Below are 21,248 nucleotides of genomic sequence, written 5' to 3' on the forward strand. Positions count from 1 at the left end.
TGAATTTGCTGCCGCACACCCCGTACTCACTCGATTTGACTCCCTGCGACTTCATCTTGTTCCCTACCATGAAGAAATGACTAGCGAGAAAAAAATTTAGCTCAAACGAGGAAGTCATCGCCGAGACAGGGGGGATTTTGAAGAGTTCGACAAATCTTATTTTTTCGAGGGGTAAAAAAATGACAGGGTCGTTGGGAGAAGTGTATCTTTCTAAAGGAGACTATGTTGAAGAATTAAAAAAAAAATTTAAAAAAAAGGTGTCTTCATTTCTAACACAGGTACTTATTGAACCGCCCTCGTAGTCCATATTGTAATTCTGCACTAGTAATAGTTACCAGCAGGATATTGCCTGATACGAGCCCTTACAAGGCCAACCCCACCCGAACAACGACATTGGTTAAAGCGACAATTTTGCTACCAATTTAAAGCATATATTAGTACAAAATTCGTGTGGCTATAGCGACATCGGATGTAATGCTGAGTTCGGGTGTCGTCGTCGTTATACTCGAAATCCACTGTAAGTATGTTGTTTCTGAGTTTTGTTGGCGTGTCCCTCGTATGTGCAAACATTAAACAGACTTTTATTAGATAGACTCGTACTGGTACAAGACAGTCAAAATATTTAGAAGTTATCAATTAACCTTTCCCGTGTTAGAAGGTTTAACTTGGAAAACTGCTGTTAGTTGGATCAAAGTTTGAAAAAACTTCGCTAAAAGCGAATTTACTTTACTAATTTCACTCAGAAAGTCATTTCTTTTTAACTAAGCGTTAGAGGGTCTCTCTAAGTGATCAAAGAAGTTGAAATTTTACTTTGAAACTATTTCCGTTGTTTGTAGGCGATACACCTTTTACTAATAGTTTCTGCCCCTACGGTTAAAAGAAATTAAAAGAAGTTGCTTCGTAACAAGATTATATAAATGTACCTACTCGTAGCATTTTATAAGAGAATTGTACATAGATAAGTCAACATGAGACAAAATGAAATTTATTTTCATTTTAATTCGAACAACGGACATCCTAACTATATATTGTTTGTTTGTCTGTCTGTCGCCATTTCACGCCTTGACTACTGACCTGATCATCATAAAATTTTGTAGACACATTACCAGGGGTACGGAATAGGACATAGGGTACCTTTTATCGAGAGAAAAATTGTTCCCGAAGGATAGAAAGAATTAGTTTAATGTGGTCGATTTCACGCCTTAACTACTTAATCGATCATCATAAATTTCTGTATATATTATTAGGGGTACAAAGACCGACATAGTTTGTTTATGAAGGAAGGCGAATTATTTATTATTGTTTGTTGGAAATATTAAAATAAACTTACCCAATAAACATTTAATTACAACTGGTGGAAATTCCCGTATCTGAAATAAAAAAAAAACGTAAAATCTTACCATCATGCTAGTGAAAAATTTGTTACTCAGAAAAAATAATGAAAACGTTCGAAGCCCATTGTGTTTACATTATAAGGGTATTTAAGTATGTTTTCACCAAAGTATTCTAAAAAAAATAATGATTTCTTCGTGTGCGTTTGAATCGATCATTACACCAAGTAGAATAAATGAGAATGTAAACCCTCTGGCATTAGACATTTGACATTAGCAGTTAGTTCATTAAAGTTTGACTAGGTCTTTTTCTATTAATGATCGGCTTATGAAAGTAAGGAGTTTTGAAATCATGATCCACGATAGAATACTGACCAAGAATTAATATTCCCTTATAAGTAATACTTAAGGTTAGACGCATTCGAAATGTGGTGTTACAGGCGAATGATGAGGATACCGTCGATAGAGAAGGTTAGAAATGAAGAGGTATTAGAAAGAATAGAAGAACAGAGGACTATGGAAGTCAGGAAGAAATAGGCGAGATAGATTGGTAGGACACCTTCTCAGGCATGAAGGTCTAGTCAGAGACATATTAGAGGCAGAAACAGGAGTTAGGAGGGGTAGAGGTGGACCTAAGTTAGATCACTCTTCACAAATAGTAAAGGATGTGGGCTGTTCTAGTTTTGGGGAAATACGAAGATTAGCTCAGGATAGGAAAGAGTGGAGGTGCGTGTCCAACCAGTCTTAGGACTGACGACCTTATGATGATGATAAGTAATATTTACTTACTAGATCGACATAACGAAAAGTTCACAGTGCCATTCACCACATGCTTTTCAGAAATGTTAAAAGTCTATTGATATTCCTGCAACTTTCGTAAGAAAGAATGGATTTGTGGTGATTTTTCTTTGTGTCATATTCTCGTCACGTCTGTGGCTTTGAAGTCGGAATATAAAATACGAGACCGCGGCGGCCCGGCAATGTTCAAGACATGTCGATATGTTAGATTAATAACGAAGATAACCGAACCTTAATCCTATTAAAATGAAGCACAAGCTAAAATTTGCTAAAATATCGTCGTTCTCCAATCGCACGCTATCCATTTTAACTGTTGAACTGCCGCTTGGGTAATATCACATGCGAAAATCTACGAGTTTGGTATGCGGTAGTTTATAATCCCCGTGGACAACCGCCCTCTTAATTTATAGATCAGTGGAACCGTTTTCAACTATGCCCAAAGACAGGACGAGGATATATTTGTTCAGTGCATAAATTATAAAATTTAGGTGAATGGGGTAGGCTAAGACTTTACTGAAATAGAATAAAAAAAAAATACAACGTGTAATTATACACAGTGAAACTTCTTCAAACACACAAACATACTGGGATAGGGGTTAAGGAATTGGTTTAATGGTATTATTTGTACACTATGCTTCGCACGGGTGCAATGTTGATAGTAAATATACTATAGAATGTCTTTATGTAAAACAATCACAGCTTTTTTGTCATTAGATAATAGAAACCGGCCGGTACCGCCGCAATCGCTATGTCCCTGCATTTTAAGTCTGTAATATATTCGAAAGTATTCATTTAAATTACATGCTGTAAAGGGCCATATTGATCTATATTAAATGCACAATGTATTTAAAAGTACTTAATTCGATAACGATTAATGCTGTATTGCTTAAAATCGCTTCGTAAATAAGCCATTATTTCTCGTAAAAAGTAAACGATAAAAAATGGTTATTGTGGGTTATCCCTAAGAGATAGACATATACTATCCCGGACCTTTTTGTAGACCTTTTTAAAGTGTACAATACTGTAGTATAACCAGCGTTTGCAATGTAAGCGCAAAAAAATGTGTTTACTTACGACATCACATTACAAACCACTAAAATTATCAGTGTTTCTCTACTATATTATGCATGTATTATACATGTAAACCTCTCTGTTGAATTACTCTATCTATTAAAAAAACCCGCATCAAAATCCGTTGCGTAGTTTTAAAGATCTGAGCATACACAGGGACAGACAGCGGGGGAAATGCGTTGCATGATTTCGTTACATAGCAACTCGCATGAAACGAACTTACCCTACCGTGCGTAAAGAAGTTTCACTTCAAAAATATCAATAATTTTCCAAAAGAAAATTTTTAGAACTTTTAACGTAAGTAAATGATAAACTGATGCCTATACAACGTCCCGTTCTTACTTCTGTAGATAGGGAAGATTTATTAGATAGCTGTGTTCAGGTGGTAATGCAGTACAGGTAAATTGTTTTTAATTAACTACTGCGCCAGACGTAATTTTACGTTCATTTCCGACGTCTGATGTCTGAGGTAGATGTGAATGCAACGGACGCATCATACCGCCACGCCATGACGAGTTTGCCAACCATCATCGGACGCGAAACGAAGCGAAAATCCACCCAACCAATTTCGGTTGGGAAACTGGTTTAAAGTCCATTATGCTTTCGCAGTAAACTACCGGTAAACTGGAAAACAAATTTTCTGAAACTTCAGAATGTTGTTATACGAATACGTATTTTTACACAGAACTGTCGACAAGTTATTGAATTTCAAAATATTTAAAGATAAAAGATATACGAATGTATGAAAGTCTCGATTTTCATTTTCACAAAATTACATTTACGTATACGGAGTGTTCCACCTAAGGCGGTTTAGTTCATAACTCTGTTAGTATACTTTTGGCAAAAAAAATGTTCTTATAAAAGTGGTCTAGAATCATATGGTGTATATTCGGAAAATATTTTCAGTCATATAGAGTGCTTCATTTCTTCTGGACGCTGCCTTTGTTATTTTTAATTGAAAACCTTGTATATTTTTACATTTTTGACTTCTGTGTTTAATTTAAAGTCGATTTTGTTAATAGTTATCTGCACCTATCTCTTGTAGTTTTTGAGATATTCAACTGTTTAAAAAAAATTAAGATTTCAGCTGTTTAAATGAGACCAAATACCACCTAAACCATAAAAGTTGAAAAACTGAGGTTTGGACGGTCGCTTTAAGCAAAAATTACCCTAACCTTTTCGCTATTGGAAAAATGTTTACGTTATTCAGAGCCGTACATATCGAAACCTACTTTCGACAATCTTTTAAGTCGAATAACTCTCTTGAGAATATTATTTGTACTAAAAGTATAATAATAGAGTTAAGGACCAAACCGCCCTAGGTGAGACACCCTGTATATTACCAATGATGGTAAAAATTTGATCGTCTTTGAGTTACTTCTTATAAAAAGCCATAGTTAACTACATGATTTGAAGCGAACTTCGTCAGGATAGTAAATACAGTGTAAACTCTATATAACGACACTTACGGGACTGAACATTTTTCAGCGTTATAAAGAGTGGTTGTTAAATGGAGAGAAATAAAAGATATTATTTTACTATTCGATAATAATATGCATTTACCAATACAGTATACATTTTGCACACGAACATTATTATTCATACATTGCGTTTAGCCTGTTATCTTCGTCTGATGTTTTTTGCTGCTCCAATATTTTAATTGTATTTTGTTACGTATCTTACTCATATCTTGAGATACTGCTGGATCAATTTGATTATATAAAAAGTATTTTTTTAATAGTTTCGCTGCATCATGTGCTTGTTTGATGCTTGGCGGAGGGACAGGATCGTCTTCTTCAACAACGTACACAGCTGCAGTTCTTATCTATTTCGGCAACTTAGAAAGTACTGCTCAATGATTTATAATGCTGCATTGTTGTCGTTAAATAGAGTGAGTGTGACGCTATATAGAGTGTAATATTGTATAGAAAACAATGTAAACCAACCAAAGTCAAGCAATTTCGACGTTTTAAGGAGTTTGTCGTTAAATCGAACGAAATAGTGTAGAATGTAGGTCGGCTTCGGGACATCCCTGCCGAATTAACATTATCTGGATTAATAATGAAATACTGATGAAAAGTTCATGTTTTCCTGACGATTATTAGAAATGACCAGTGCAAACGAAATCGAGACTAAATTGACTGGTGGCGCACGGTAGCTTGCGATAACAAACCAAGTCTCAGTCAGGGTAGCGTGTGGAAGGGTGATCATCAAATATTTACTTGCGGATTAGGTGACATCGCACGTACTCCTTTGAGTTTCCATCGGCTACTAAATTAAGCACAGTTCACCCAGCGTGAACTGACTGTTTAATTGGCTGTCGTCTTTCATGCCACGACAAAAGAAAGACTGAAACTCCGGAGGGTTCTGCAACGCCACTTTGTACAAACTTTCTTGAGCAGATTGGAGGGTTTTGCGAGTTTCATAATATACTAGCAGTTTTATGTCATATATAAACGAAGAATATGTGCTCGTCCAAATCTAATTGATATGCACAACTATTAGATAAATTTTTACACGAAATAAACAATTTCTTTGTAAGGACAATGCCAATAAAAATAATCACTATCTTGACTTGTTTAGGATTGTAAGAGAATTAATAGAGCATGTGTCTGTCGCCAGGACGGTTATTTCACTCAAATAACATTTGCTTAGGCAAATATCTTTCGATCAGGCAAATTATTCAAATATTATTTTAACGCATATATTATTTGACTGGAAGAATTTTGAGAATCCGTTCAATACTTCCAGAAATTACTCACTACATAAATAAGTAAACAAAAAAACTTTACCAGGATTACGTTTAAATAACCTGACACACTAAATGTAGCGAGTGCTCAAAATCAATCTAACGTCTTCGATTCAATCGATGTATTACAATGACCCGTGAAAATTAAGATGCAAAACCAGAACAAAAACGAACACCACTTATATCTTTTTAGGAAAATAATTTACGATCAGGATTAAATCATTAAACTAGGATATGATTATATTTTTTATTCGTAGGTAAAGTAAAGCAAAGTACTATAAAAGTAAGTAAAGGTAAAGGGCCATGTGTCAAAAATATTAACTAGAATTGAGTGCAGAGGACGGAAAATGGCGGAAGAACTATCAGGGGAAGAAGAATTTTGATGAATACTTTTATCGAAGAAGGTTAGAAGCGTTGGAAGTGTGGTTGCAGGTGAATGGTGAGGATATCGTGGATAGAGAAGGTATTATAACGAATAGGAGAAGTCAATAACAAAAATTGGCGAAATAGGTTGGTAGAACACTTTTCCAGGCATGAAGGTCTAGTCAGAGACATATTAAAGGCAGAAACAGGAGTTAAGAGGAGTGGATGTAGACCTAGATTAGATTATTGTTCGCAAATAGTTAAGGATGTGGGTTGTTCTAGTTTTAGGGAAATGCGAAGTTTAGGTCAGGATAGGAAAGAGTGTAGGTGTGTGTCCAACAAGTCTTAGGGCTGAAGACCCTTAAGCACACTTTTAAATAAAGGAAATGTCATTTATCGCTCGTCATAATGTTTTTAATTGAATGACCTTTACTATCCGAAACATTTAGGAAAGAGTTTGCAATTGCAAGTCTATTTGTTTTTAATAAACATACGTACCTACAGATAGAATATTTTGCTATTGAACATAATAGATATGATATCGTGTGATCATTACAAGATGAAACGCCGGAAAAGTTTAAAATCCTTTCATTTTGCTTAGCGTTCAACATCAGCACGTCAAAAACAAGTTCACATTTGATACAAAGATCGCACATCGCGCTTTGTGTCAATGACTTTTATAGATCTCTTTCAATCTAGACAATTCCTTTGAACCGTAGTTCGCATTGACTTAAATTATTACGTACTGACACAAGCATCAGATATTGCAGTTGATTGATTTTGTAAGTTGACAAACAGGTTTATATTTTACTTCAGCACAGAAATTGTAATTCTTCTATTTTATTTCAATTACAAAGATAATTTTCAAGGATCCTCGTCTTGATCTTTAAGACAACAATAAGACAAGAGTAGGTTCTATACTAAAAATCGATCAAGGCAATCATTATGTAGAGAAATTTAGCTTTTTTTTGCAAATTATTCAATGTTACATACAAAAGAAATTATGAGGGAAAGTAGTATTACGTAGTTAGTATCAGCAATTTCTTATGCTGAAGTGTACGATGTGTTGCATATCTATTTACAAACAATTCCTTTAAATTAATTTTTTTAAGCAAATTTTTAATACAAATAAAGCAAGTGATTAAACAAATTGTTCACAAAAGTGAATTTCGACCACTCGAAGCAATGGTGCTCATAGGGAGGAAGAACTAGTATTTATTAAACATTATTTTATGAAATAATTTCCTGATAGGTTTGTACGTATGTATGTATAATAGTAGAACTTTCATCATATACTTAACTGCGATATGTAATTAGCAAGATGGATCATCCAAAAGTAATTTGTTTCACAATCAGATTAATGTCGAATTCAATTAGTAATGTGTAGTCGTATAAATGAAAAACCATCGGAAATAGTTTCATTTGCTTTTTATAATCAATGAAAAGAAAGGACTAAAGTTTTCCAATAAATTTTATCTAAGCAAAAAGTTTGAAATCAGAACTAGCAATCCAGAACTTCGTTAAAGTTTGGACAAAGTTTAACGAGTTTACATTAAGTTTCTCAAAACAACTAGAACTTGCGATTATCTGCCTTTTAAAGATTGATCAGGTAAATCATTTTCAATATACGAGTTTATCACTCCTATATCCCTTTCTTTAGGGGCAAACATACCAACAACCAGCCTCAGTTCCAGGAGCGCAACAAGGGGGCTCCACGGGTGCCTGAGCACCCACTCGATTGGGTTGGGTACCCAGTCAATTCCAGTCGATTCAGATAATAACCCAACTTGAAAGTTCGGTTCAAATAGTTCAATAGCTCGTAAATGAGCAGCCAAACTTGATCTTTTCAGCTTATGCACACCGCAGTATATAAATATTTATGGTATAATGATGGGAACCGAGCGGCATGGCCTAGAGGTCTAGACCATTGCTTAGCATTCGGGAGGACGCCGGTTCGATTCCGGGTCCGTCTGCCTTAGTAATATTCCACAGATAATCTTTCACTCTCTTCTGTCTTCATTTCGTCCGTCTCATCTTTCTCGCCCGAACCACCACCACCCACCCATTCCCACGATTCCTGAAAGCAGGCTGAAGAGGGCCTTCCGCCCTACCTTCCGGCGTAGTCCGGAGGGGCTGCCCGCCCACCAGCATTACAGGCTGGTGGGAATGAAACACCCAAAAGTTTTTTTTTTTTTTTTAATGATGGGAGCACCCAGTCAAACTGTAACGTTGTTGCGCCCCTGGTCAGTTCCCTTAATAATCCATTCGAGTTTAAATAGTTTAATTTTATTAAGAACATTAATGATTTTTCTATTGGTGTACAAATATTACGTAAAAAATATAAAAATACATATTCCTCTATTTCATTTTTTCTTTCAGAGCTTTTCCCATCATTGCCGGAGTATCAACTACTGTTACGCCGACTGCTTCCAAAGCCCGTACCTTGTCGGCAGCCTTTCCCTTTCCACCGGAAATGATGGCACCAGCGTGACCCATACGACGTCCCGGTGGTGCCGATTTTCCCGCTATAAAACTGACAACTGGTTTGGCCTTCGATCCAGTATTGTTCTTTTTCAAAAAATCCGCGGCATTTTCTTCTGCTTCGCCTCCTATTTCTCCTATCATAATTATGCCTTTGGTATTAGGATCATTCAAGAAAATATCGAGACAATCGATGAAGTTCGTTCCGTTAAAAGGATCACCGCCAATTCCACACACAAGAGTTTGTCCTAAACCAGCTTTAGTGGTCTGGTCCACCGCTTCGTATGTCAACGTTCCTGAGCGTGAAACTACACCGACAGAGCCCTTTTTGTGGATGAATGTTGGCTGAATTCCCATTCTGCACTTTTCTGATGCTATCAAACCTGAATATACGAGCACAGTTTATTATTTTCCGTCTTGTTAAACGTTTGGTAAATTTTTAATGTAAAAATTATAACAGAGATCGAAACCGTAAAAGTAAAAAATTGCCGATATTGCTTCAGCTAATGATGAATTCTGTAATTCGTAATTGATCACAAGAAGCCAATTTTTATTACCTTCATCATCATCATAGGGTCGTCGGTTTCAAGACTGATTGGACGTGCACTCCCACTCTTTCCTATTCTGACCTAATACTCGCGTGTCCCTAAAACTAGAACATCTCATATCCTTAACTACTTGTGAACAGGTCTGTCTTTACTTCTCTTAAATGCAGCTGTTGCTTCTAATAATTCTCTGACTAGACCTTCATGTCTGAGAAGGTGTTCTACCAACCTATCTCGCTTATTTCTTGTAGACTCCCATAGAGTCCTCTGTTCTCCTATTCTTTCTAATACCTCTTCGTTTCTAACCTTCTCTATCCATGGTATCCTCATCGTTCGCCTGTAACACCACATTTCGAACGCTTCTAACTTTTTCTTTTCCGCCGCGCCCACCGTCCATGTTTCGCACCCGTACAGCGCCTCGCTCCAAACATACATCTTTAACAATCTATCAGATTTCTAAATTAACCGTTCGCGAGCACAGAAATTACTTCTTTTTATTAAAGGTGAATCGACCTGAATAATCTTCTGCTTTATATCCCTACTACTCTTTCCGTCCTGACTTATCTCACTTCCTAGATACCTAAAATCAGGGACTTCTTCTAATATTTCGTCTCCTATCTTTCTCTAATTTATCCTCTTTTCCATAGCAATATTAATTTATTTTCATGCGAATAGTACATTTTTTTTAATATCGCTTCGTTTTTATTTAAGGCTATCTTTAACTCGTGTTTACCGGATTCTAATGCTGCTATATGTCATTTACTAATCTAAACATAATAACCTTTTGCCCCTGTATATCTATCCCTAAGTTTGTCCTGTCTTTAATGACGTTTACGACATTTTCGATATATAGATTAAAAAGTAACTGCACCGTGACTCTCTTCCTAATATTACTTCTCTACGTTGCTGCTCTTTATACAAACTATATATATCACTCTTCTATTTCTGTATTTCATCCCAACATTTTAACATCTTGCGCTCCGTCAACATTATCAAAAGCCAATGTTATCGGAATAAAACTACAAAGGATGTAGATATGCCAGAATTTTATTGGCATAACTGCATACTTCGAAGCTTTGAACAGCACACAATTCGTATGCTGTTCTCAGCGTGTGGTCGCTCTCGTTTCTAGCCCTAATCACATGTGGCGTGCATATGGTAGAGTGTGTTTTAAAAAGGAAAACAACCTGGACAATTTGGTCCTATTAATCTGGATTTGTTTTGACGTAACAGTCTGTGCTTGACTTTGACCATATCATGTTGGGGAATTCCTTCCGTGATGCAAACGATCATGCCTATTTCCGCGTCCATTGCGTCATGAATTGCTGCGGCCGCCGCAGGTGGTGGTACAAAGATGACAGTCGCATCGCAATTTGTAGCTTTCTTAGCATCTTTGCAGTCCTAAAAATGTTGTAAGTGTAGACTAACGGTTGCTTTTCTTTGATTACTGGTCTGGTCTAATTTTCTAAATTCAGGAGATTTTGTACCTTAAAAACTGGTAAATTTAAGTGTTTCTGGCCAGCCTTTTTTGGATTGATACCGCCAATCACTTTAGATCCGTATTCGATTGATTTTTGAGCATGAAAAGTTCCTTGTTTTCCAGTAAATCCTTGAACTAAAACCTTAGTGTTTTCGTTAATCCATAAGTTTTTGCGGGTCGAATCGTAATATCTCAATGTCGATTTGAAAAACGGCTTAACAAAAATTTTATGCGCATTTTTAACTGTAAGTGGGGAAATATTCATTTTGACTATAAACACAATACGTATAAACAAATGGTTATTATTGTCTAGCCAGAGTATTTACTTTTCAAATAAGAAAACTCAAATAAAATTGACATAAATCGGCAACTTCGCTTGTCTTCTACGGCCACTTGTACTTCATAACAATAAATAAATCGATTGTATGTTTCATTGCACTTTTATACAAAAATTAGATGCAAAACAACACTTTTTGGGTGGCCCAGTTACGAAATAATAACTAATACGTAGTTAGTTTAATTCTATCTAATCCTAATAATTTTATTAACATTGTTCGACTGAAGGACAAAATTCAAAGTTCCTTTTTTTTCCAACCTCGAGTTCTTTTAATTGAGAATAGTTTTAGTAAATCATAAAAATTGTGTTTTTGAGGTCTACATTCGAATTTATTTCTTTACACAAGTATATCTACATCTAAACGAAATACTAAAGTTACATTTGAATTCTATAGGGGATTTCAAAATAAAAAGGCTGATGAAAACACAAATGGCAGGCGGGTAAGTTTATAACAAAACGGTCAAAAGTGACAACAAAATACACAATAAATAGCCGAAATTGGGCTCGCTTTTGCGAACAAAATGATACTTCGATAGTGTGTTTGACAATGCCATTAGTTCTATGTTCAACTTAATTGCTTTTCTCGTTGCTTGTTGTACAGTTTCATTCGACTGTTAATTTGTTTCTTTGGCATTCTATTCGATAAAGCTTTATATGTATGTTCAATGACGAACAACGAAAGTTAATCCTTCAAGGAAGCCCAAACTTATTACCTTAATTTTATTCTTCTATTGCTTAATAACAGATTGATGTTGAAATTTTACGTTAATTTAATTTTATTATTCGCTTTATTTGACACATTTCAGATTCTGGTAAAAAAGGTTGTGTATAGAAGGCGAATACTGCATCTTATGTTACATTTTATTAGAACGTGTTAAATAAAAGTAAATGAAAGGGTAATGTCATTAACTGTCTAAAATTTTCATGAATTATCATATGGATTATAAAAAAAAATTCAAAAAATCCTTTTCAAATTCTAGCACACATGTGAGTGTAACCGACATAAAGCTCTAATAACGAATACAACAATTTGAAGAACAAACAAAGCCCCTGCTAAAAATGATTTATCAGTAGAACAAGGCTTTTGTTGTTTGGTTAGCGTTAGAGAGAAAAACTCCGAGAGATATGAATTTATTGCAAAATGACCGCCCTATAACTACAAGCTTCTTTCTTTTATAAGATGTTTGGATACGTTAATCTTAACAAACGGTCCAAAAATATCAGAAAAAGGCAATTTTTGTACCTTGTTATGTATTCATACAAACATATGCGACGACCTGACCTTAACGTGACAATTTGCAGTTTGAAATACAGATTTATCACAAATAAGAAATCTTTAAATAATGTAGTAAACAAAATTGTTGCCTTTTCTTTCGTCCAGGTGTACACATGAAATAACTGAAGTATTTGTAGATCAAATAGGAAAAGTAATGATCTAAATTGGTATAAGCTGAAGCTCAAAATATTTGAAATACTCCAAAAGTCTTTGCTTTTATAAGTAATGTCAAGATGTATCATTAAGAGACAAATTAAGTAACATGCCAAGGGTTTTTATAATAAATCATAAAATTTTAATTAACAAACTACACTTATTGATTTATCTTCACTAATAATGAGTCATTAAATATAGCTGCATCAGTAATCGATTAAGTTCTTTAGACTTGAAGCTTTTAAAGTTTGTTATTTAAACTTTTGCAAGCAATTATACGTATTTCTAAAAGGAATAATCACTACAAATACGTTACAAATCTGGAATATTTCATTGAAATTTGCGAATTCTCTTGTGTTAGTGTAATATAAATACCATTTAATTTAATCCATTCAATTTTCAATTTCAGTTTCTTTTAATGGCTTCAATTAACGCTCATGTCTATCGGGTGTTTTTTGCATATCAACAACTTGAAGTTAATCAGCGATTGAAAACAGACTAGCGATGGTTATTTATTGGAAATGGGTACGTTGTATACTTGCATAGGTACACAAGCTTCAGGTAATATCCAAATAATGAAACTGCTCGTTTGAAACTTGTAATTTTCACCTATTTCCGATCAAACTTTTCAACAGTTCCCCGATAAAACCGTTTTGGCATTACTTTGATGTCACCCAGTAAAAGCAGACCGTTCACATTTGTTTTTGACACACAAAATATCGCTTTGGTAAAACATCCGAAAGTTCAACAAGTTGTTCATTTGCTTGTACTGTCAAAATTTTATTAAATGGAGCCAGAGATAGTTAGAAAAGCCTTTAATAAAAAGGGCATAGTTCATTTTTCATATCTACCAATTTTGATTTATCTGATGGACTTAGATGAGGATAATTGCGCCCATGACAAGAGTAAATCATTGTTCTAGTATTAATGAATTATTATCCACCACCTCAATCATTATTACGATAGGTGGATCATTAAATTAGTTTCCCCCAGGACTATAGCCAGTGTCATACCAGCCTACCTTGTCTGTTAGCTTGATATTGTTAAGGATTTCGAAATTTTTGCATTGTACTACTTCTGTGCCAACAAGGATTAACCGAAATCCATGTAATTCTTATTTGATTTTAATAATTTCCTGACAGTTTTTTGGGAAAAAGACAAAAAGCAGTGGAAAATTATTAATTCCTACAAAACAATTCAAAATTATGTATTTTTGTAACGTTTGTGTATTTTCATGAACGGTTTGTTTTTGGCATTTCAGTAACAGTTTACAATAAAAATTAACTAAACAATCGTAATTAGTAACTAAATACTACTATATTAAGTAATTTCATATTAAAAAATTTAAATGGGTTTTCAATCAAATACAAGAATATTATCTACTAATCAATTAATTGTTCCTATGTATGTAATATTTCGTGGTTTATTCGCGACCAATGGAATAATTTTACCTGGAAAAGATATTTCCATGAGAAAAAAATTTCTTTATAGTTACATTATCAGCGCTGTATAATTTGCTGTATGTTGGGCTGTCTATACATATAATGTATTACAAATTGTAGTTTAATTGTAAAAAAACAAAAACAGTAGCATCCCTAATTGTGTTTACATGAAATAAATATAAATTAAAGATGAAAATTTACCAATCTACTGCAATTAAATTATAATTATAGCTAAATTATAGCTTTATGTTTTAGATTGTCCCGGCGCCTCCACCAAAATTTTTAATTAGAATTATTTTAAATAGCTAATAATTGCTTATAAGGTTTGTGTATCTTCATGAATTTCATATTTTCAGTATTAAAACGATTGTTTATAAGATTAACCGTAAGGCATGTCAAATTTAATCCTTTACGAAGGACATTGTAGTAAGTACAAAAGGTAAAAACATTGAGTTAGTTTGCTTTTAAGAAAATTTAATCAACAAAAGAACCGAATCCTGTAATCTTCTTTACATGTACAATTAACTACTGATTAACAGAAGAACTTAAGGTTTTAAGTCGTTGAACGAAATTGTTCCTGCAGAAAGAACACGAACTAGGTAATGTGCTCAGTGTTACAACTTCTAGAAACAACAGCAACGAAAGTTTTCCCTTTTTTCTTTTTAAAAACATTAAGTTTAGAGTTTAACTGAATTTGGCATTGAAAGGGGGGGGTTACAACTGAAGGTTTAAAATATCTAAATATCAAAAACATAACACTCATCATCATAAGGTCGTTACTCGTTAGTTCTAAGACTGGTTGGATACGAACCTCAACTCTTTCCTATCCTGAGCTAATCTTCGCATTTCCCTAAACCTACAACATCCCACATATTTCACTATTTCTGAAAAGTAATCTAATCTAGGGCTACCTCTGGTTCTCTTAACTCCTGTTTCTGCTTCTAATATGTCTCAACACATAACGCATAACACTGCTTTTTATTAATTTCGATGTGATACGAACTTTAGGACATACTACATAAACTAAACCGTTGATATTGTTACAGTGTAATTTCAGTTGTATTTATTAGGATTAGGGATAAGTATGCAATATTAAGCATGGTGTAATTTTTAATATTTATATAAGTTACTGCATTGGCTGCTATAGTGTATGAATGTACATTATTACAAATATCACCCTGTTGGGGCCTCTCAAAACATTTGGTCCCAATAGATAAATTGTACGAAGGCTTCGTCGGTCAGCTACCCTTATTTAATTGCACTACGCTGTAATGATATCTATGTATTTTTGGGTCTTTTCCTATACTTTTCTATAGCTTTGTTTTCGCAGGTACTGGTGGTGGTAGATTTATAGGTTTGATATTATTCCATTTTTGTAGTAGTTGAGTTCAGTTCAAAGTTTTGTCGTTCAGCTTAACCAGATCTATTTTTTGTCACTAATTTTGTCTTCCGTTTTTATATTGTTTTCATGTTCTGAATATGTTTAAGTGTTGTAAATAAAGTGTGTACATAGTTTTGTTTTACACTGGAATTTTATTCACTTGGTCATTCATCCAAAAACATTCTGAGAAAATACTGCTCGTGGAAACACGGCAAACAGATATCAGATACATATGCACATTGTAATGCAGTTTCTGCAAATGATCAAGTATCCTTAACGATGCACAATTGGCTGTAACAAATCATGCCTAATGACGAAAATCCTACACTTCTGTTCGTTGATGATGTTATAAATGCTGATACAGCACAAGGCAGTGTATGTAGGACTTAATGTGAGTGACGCGACACACTCCGACCATTTCCACCCTTATTACTGGCGACCCCCGCCAACCCACCTAATCCCGTATTTGTTTCCTATCCCTCTGCCTGTACATACTAGTGATATTGTACATTAGGCTTAGCTGTTCCAAAAAGGGAAAATAGAATTAAGTCGGAATAGGTTGACACCGTTTTGTTTATCAACATTCGTTGTTATGGAGCGCTGTCTCTGCAGGGTTAGTACGATAATAGACAATTAGATTAGAAAATTTAATAATTCACAAACTATTGTAGAAAATTATAATTAATTATAATTAAGCCGCGAGTAAAACCTAGTACATATATAAAAGACACTCACCTGGTTCTACGTTTCCAGAAATTGTTGTAATCTGTAACAAAATACAATTAGTAATAAATGTTATGTTAACCAATGTTTATATTCATACGAAATTTTACCAAGGGTGCGTTTGTTATGACACTCATCGTTCTTGTCTCAGTGAAATTTAAATTAAATCGAAAACTGAAATTTCGTTTTCGGTTAATCTGTTTTCAAACGCTTGCTACCCCTATAATAAGTAGGCTTAAGTAGCAAATCAATAAGAAGGGTTGCTTGGTTTGAAGTGGCAAAGCAATTCAACCAACCACTGTCTCGGTAGAATGTACCAATCGTGTTAAATTCAATTGCCATCGCCAAGTATTGATTCTACGAGATCAGATCAAGAGAATTCCTTCAATTACAAATTAAGAGATTGCGCTTAACGTAATTGTGTAAGAGAATGTTGAATATTTCAAATTCCTAGGAAAACCTCGAGAGAATGGTTACTAAATATAGATACGTAAGAAAAATCCACGGAACAATAATATTGACACTAAAAATATGTTAAAAGGTATGTTTTGTACCAATAAAGAATAAGAAACAAATTGAAAAAAGAACACTTTTGTATTTAATTAAAAAATTAAAAAGAATACTCACCCCTAATTACCACAAATAATTTCATATGAGCGGACACGTGTTTCGCCCACTTCACACGTGGGCATTATCAACGCGAGAAAATTATTTGTGGTAATTAGGGGTGAGCATTCCTTTTAATTTTTTAATTAATATTTACCACAGTCTCCTCCTTCTGTTTTGATCACTTTTGTAATTTTCAATTGATACTAATCGTTTCTGGTATTGCTTTTACCAAAGCGCCGTTTTTAAAGTTCACGGGACACCGAAGTGTAACCAAACGTAATCAAACCAAGCTGAACCTAATCAAATTAAATAAAGGAGAACTAAGAGTGGTTGGACGCGCAGCTTCACTCTTTCCTACCCTGAACTAATAATCTTCGCATTTTCCTAAAACTAGAACACCTCACCTCCTTAACTATTTACGATCAGTAATTTAATCTAGGTCTACCTCTACCCCACCTAACTCCCGCTTCTGCCTCTAATATGTCTCTGACTAGACCTTCATGCCTGAGAAGGTGTCCTATCAACCTTTCCAATATGTGTTAATTTCTAACCTTCTCTATCCACGGTATCCTCATTATTCGTCTGTAAGTAAAGTTCAGTCTCACTAAATGGAGAATAAGAAAGATCAAACGGAAATGAAGAGATAGCGTAATCTCTTTTTCTGTCACCCCATCCCATTTTTCACCCTTACTGCTGGAAATTTTATGTTTTGTGGCTTTCTCGCACTGACCTATACATACAAATAAAATACCATTGCAATCTTTGCAATGCCATTTATTAAGTGTATTGCTAACACTACCTGTAATGTTTTAAATGTAATTTGTCGCGATGTTTTCTAGTAATTGATTTGTTTAATCGACAATAATTTTGGCGTTAGTTTTTGACGTGAAAACGTCTTATAATTCGATGGAGCTGGCTGCACGCACGAAAAACCATGACTCATGCGGCGTTACCTAGCTCTGAGGCGTTCCATTTAAGGCTTGAAGTGCAAGCGAGAGCGCGGAACGAGCGATAAAGAGGCACAATCGGCCTCCGCGTTCGGCAGCGTTCGACATCTGTCTCTCTCCTACTTGAGTGAGCGATGCGTCCGCGTGGACAGCTGCTGTACAATAATACATTTCNCCCTAGAGTGGGTGCTCTACTATCATACCTAAATCTGTATACAATTTTTTAGTATACTCCAGCTTCGGAAGTACAATATTTTTGATTTCAGGGACGAGACAGTACACATAGCATATAAGGTAACGAATTACATTTAGTGTTTATTAGGAAACTGTTACGGCATCATCCACTTGGAAATATTGAAAAATGTCAACAGATCAATTTAATTATTGCTAGTGGTAATTATATGAAATTCTTTTTAATCAACTTGAAATATGAGAAAAATATTAATTACATGACAATTATTATTCCAAATAATGTCTTGTTTATTAATTTCGCACACAAAGGACTATTTTGAGCAAAAAGTGCCAACATAGTTAGACATGCCATTCCGAATTTGAAACGACTGAAGTTTTTATAAGCTCCATGGAAATTTAGCTTTGATGTTCAGGTAATTTCAAACGCGGCATGATTGTAGCCGCGACTACTGAGTTAAAAAGAAAAATTTTATTAAGAGCACGATAGCGACGGTTTTATAAACGAACAATGGACCATTAAAAAACAAAGGTAAACCGCGAAATTTTCACGAAATATCTCTTGCTATTGACGATACAACGGTTAGCTCGATGGGCTGAATCGATTAAATGCACTTAATACACCATTAACAAAGTAATTCTCACTTATGTGAAAGTTATTTAAGTAACGTGTTACAAACGGGAACTAAATATAATTCAGAAACTAAAATTAATGTTAAAAACTATAATTCGACAAGAATCTTTTCCTATTTTATTGCCGAATGCTTTTATAAGTAATAGGTGTGTACAGCTATTGTAGACCAGGCGAAAGCGACACGAATTGGTGTTAAAATCCAGTAAAGAAAACTAAAAATTTTAAATTCAAAAAAAAAAAATTTGTTCCAAGAAAAAAATATACATTGTAAACCCTTTATAACGTCACTCGATTTAACGACAAACTCCTTAAAACGTCGAAATTGCTTGACTTTGGTTGGTTTACATTGTTTTCTATACAATATTACACTCTATATAGCGTCACGTTCACTCTATTTAACGACAACAATGCGGCATTATAAATCATTGAGCAGTACTTTCTAAGTTGCCGAAATAGATAAGAACTGCAGCTGTGTACGTTGTTGAAGAAGACGATCCTGTCCCTCCACCAAGCATCAAACATGCACTTGATGCAGCGAAACTATTAAAAAAATACTTTTTATATAATCAAATTGATCCAGCAGTATCTCAAGATATGAGTAAGATACGTAACAAAATACAATTAAAATATTGGAGCAGCAAAAAACATCAGACGAAGATAACAGGCTATACGCAATGCATGAATAATAATGTTCGTGTGCAAAATGTGTACTATATTGGTAAATGCATATTATTATAGAATAGTAAAATAATATTTTTTATTTCTCCCCATTTAACGACCACCCTTTATAACGCCGAAAAGTGTTCAGTCCCTTAAGTGTCGTTATATAAAGTTTGCACTGTATTAAAGTTCTTCAAATAGTTTAACTCATAAATCAATCTGAAGTAATAATATTTCGTTTAGTCTTACGTATTTGGTCTTGTGGTCTTGTTCGTTCGGTTTTAGTCTTCGTATTGCTAGACTACGACCAATGTTGTTGGTTCATATTGTCTAACATTTTCATGGAACGAACGTAAAAGAATTGATTTATGGGTTTTCTTTTGCTCATGAAAAATTTCTGAATTATCAAAAGGTCAACAGGAGGTACCTTAGAAGTTTGTATCATCTGCTAGTTAGATGACAGTCGGATTACTTCGGTTTTTATTATGAGGCGTGGAACCTCTCAAAAAAAAAGTAGTGCATTATGATTTGGCTGAAACACATTCAGATCAGAGTTCTACTATCGGTTGGCTTAGACTAAAGAGCAGAGTATAATTAGTAGATTAACGGTAAATATTTCTGTCGCGTATACAATTCCACATTGACGTAAAAACTGAAGAGTTCCACTAGATATTTCATTTTCTACCGCCTGTATCTGTGTGGAAAAGAGTAGCGCAATTGTATCGCATTCCCCGTTACAGATTAAATGAACCAGCCCCTCGGCGAGGGTTCGAGGAACCCGCGCACGAGCATTATTGTCTAGCCGCGGATCGGAAAGATACAAAGTGGTGTTCTTGACATTCGCATTATGGAGTTCGAAAGAAGGATATTTATGACTCGCATCACTTTTCAACCACTGCGACCGTTGAAGGATGATTCGTTCGAGTTACTTTTACTGTGCACGTAAGTATAAAAAGACTTTCCTTAGTTTACTTATTGATGACTGTTTGAAACTCTTTTGAAAATCTTGAACCGATTTTCGAATGAATCCAAGCGTAATGATCCAAGTTGTTGAAAACAGAAGAGCGATTACCTACCGTGCTTTCTACTCTTCGGAACGATAATTAGCTCCACGGAACGATTATTAACCTCTACAGTCATCAACATCATCATAATAAGGTCATCAGTCCTAAGACTGTTTAGACACGCATCTCCACTCCTTCCTATCCTAGACTAATCTTCGCATTTCCCTAAAACTAGAACACCCCACATCTTTAGCTATTTGTGAACAGTAACCTAATCTAGGTCTACCTCTATTCCTCTAAACTCCTGTTTGTGCTTGTAAAATGTCCCTAACTAGCCCTGCGTGCATGAGAAGCAGTCCTACCAACTTATCTCATCTATTTCTTATTGATTTCCACAACTCCTTCTGATTTCATACTCTTTCCCGTAGGAAAAATTTCCATTCTATTTCCATTAAAAAATGCCATTTAATTACCACTGATAATAATTAATGGTAATAAATGGAGAATTGCCAATGGGATGAATGGAATTTCCACTAGAATCCTCGAACTCAATGGGACTTCCACTGCTGAACGCAATGGGATTTCCCTTGTGTTCCATACGAACTTCCATTTCTGAACCCAATGGAAATCCTATTGTCAATTCTTTATTTTTTACTTTTAATTATTGTTAGGGGTAATTAAATGAAATTCTTTTTAATCAAGATGAAATATGAGGAAAATATTAATTACATGACAATTATTATTCCAAATAATGTCTTGTTTATTAATTTTACGACTTGCTGTGACAATCAGCACGTTTCTCTCCATTTTTTTAATAAATTTAGTCATCTCAAACCAGATGTTCTCCATTTTTAGGTACCCAATTGTTTTTCCATTTAATGGTTTTAAATAGAATTTATAAATTTTGCATTGGTTCCCATTGAAAATCAATGGAAATTTTTCCTATGTAAATATTAATGGAATTATTGTAAATGGAAACAATTATTTTTCCATTTATGCCAAATGGTTTCGAATGGAATTTACAAATTTTCCATTGATTCCCATTGAAGTTCAATGGAAATTTTTCCTACGGGTA

The 21,248-nt window shown here is 34.6% G+C and overlaps 2 protein-coding genes across 3 annotated transcripts in view; both read right to left on the minus strand.

The window, feature by feature from the left end:
* The window catches only part of LOC108745060, a 232,298-nt gene that overhangs the window by 59,166 nt on the left and 151,884 nt on the right, over nt 1-21,248 (minus strand). The window contains exons 5-6 of one of the 2 annotated variants that reach the window (XM_025977228.1): nt 16,143-16,173; nt 1,331-1,370 (exon numbers count right to left, since the gene is read on the minus strand). The gene's annotated coding sequence lies outside the window, so the exon portion shown is untranslated. The remainder of the gene's footprint in view (nt 1-1,330; nt 1,371-16,142; nt 16,174-21,248) is intronic. The other variant, XM_025977230.1, reaches the window with a different exon arrangement.
* Nucleotides 8,583-11,197, minus strand: LOC108745061 (succinate--CoA ligase [ADP/GDP-forming] subunit alpha, mitochondrial-like). Its single transcript, XM_018481113.1, has 3 exons — nt 10,826-11,197; nt 10,526-10,739; nt 8,583-9,176 (listed from the first exon to the last, which is right to left on the minus strand). The coding sequence occupies exons 1-3, from the start codon at nt 11,081-11,083 to the stop codon at nt 8,671-8,673; spliced, it is 978 nt and encodes a 325-aa protein (XP_018336615.1). The 5' UTR covers nt 11,084-11,197; the 3' UTR covers nt 8,583-8,670.

Source organism: Agrilus planipennis, unplaced genomic scaffold (genome assembly GCF_000699045.2).
Source record: "Agrilus planipennis isolate EAB-ADULT unplaced genomic scaffold, Apla_2.0 scaffold39, whole genome shotgun sequence".
Lineage (NCBI taxonomy): Eukaryota > Metazoa > Arthropoda > Insecta > Coleoptera > Buprestidae > Agrilus > Agrilus planipennis.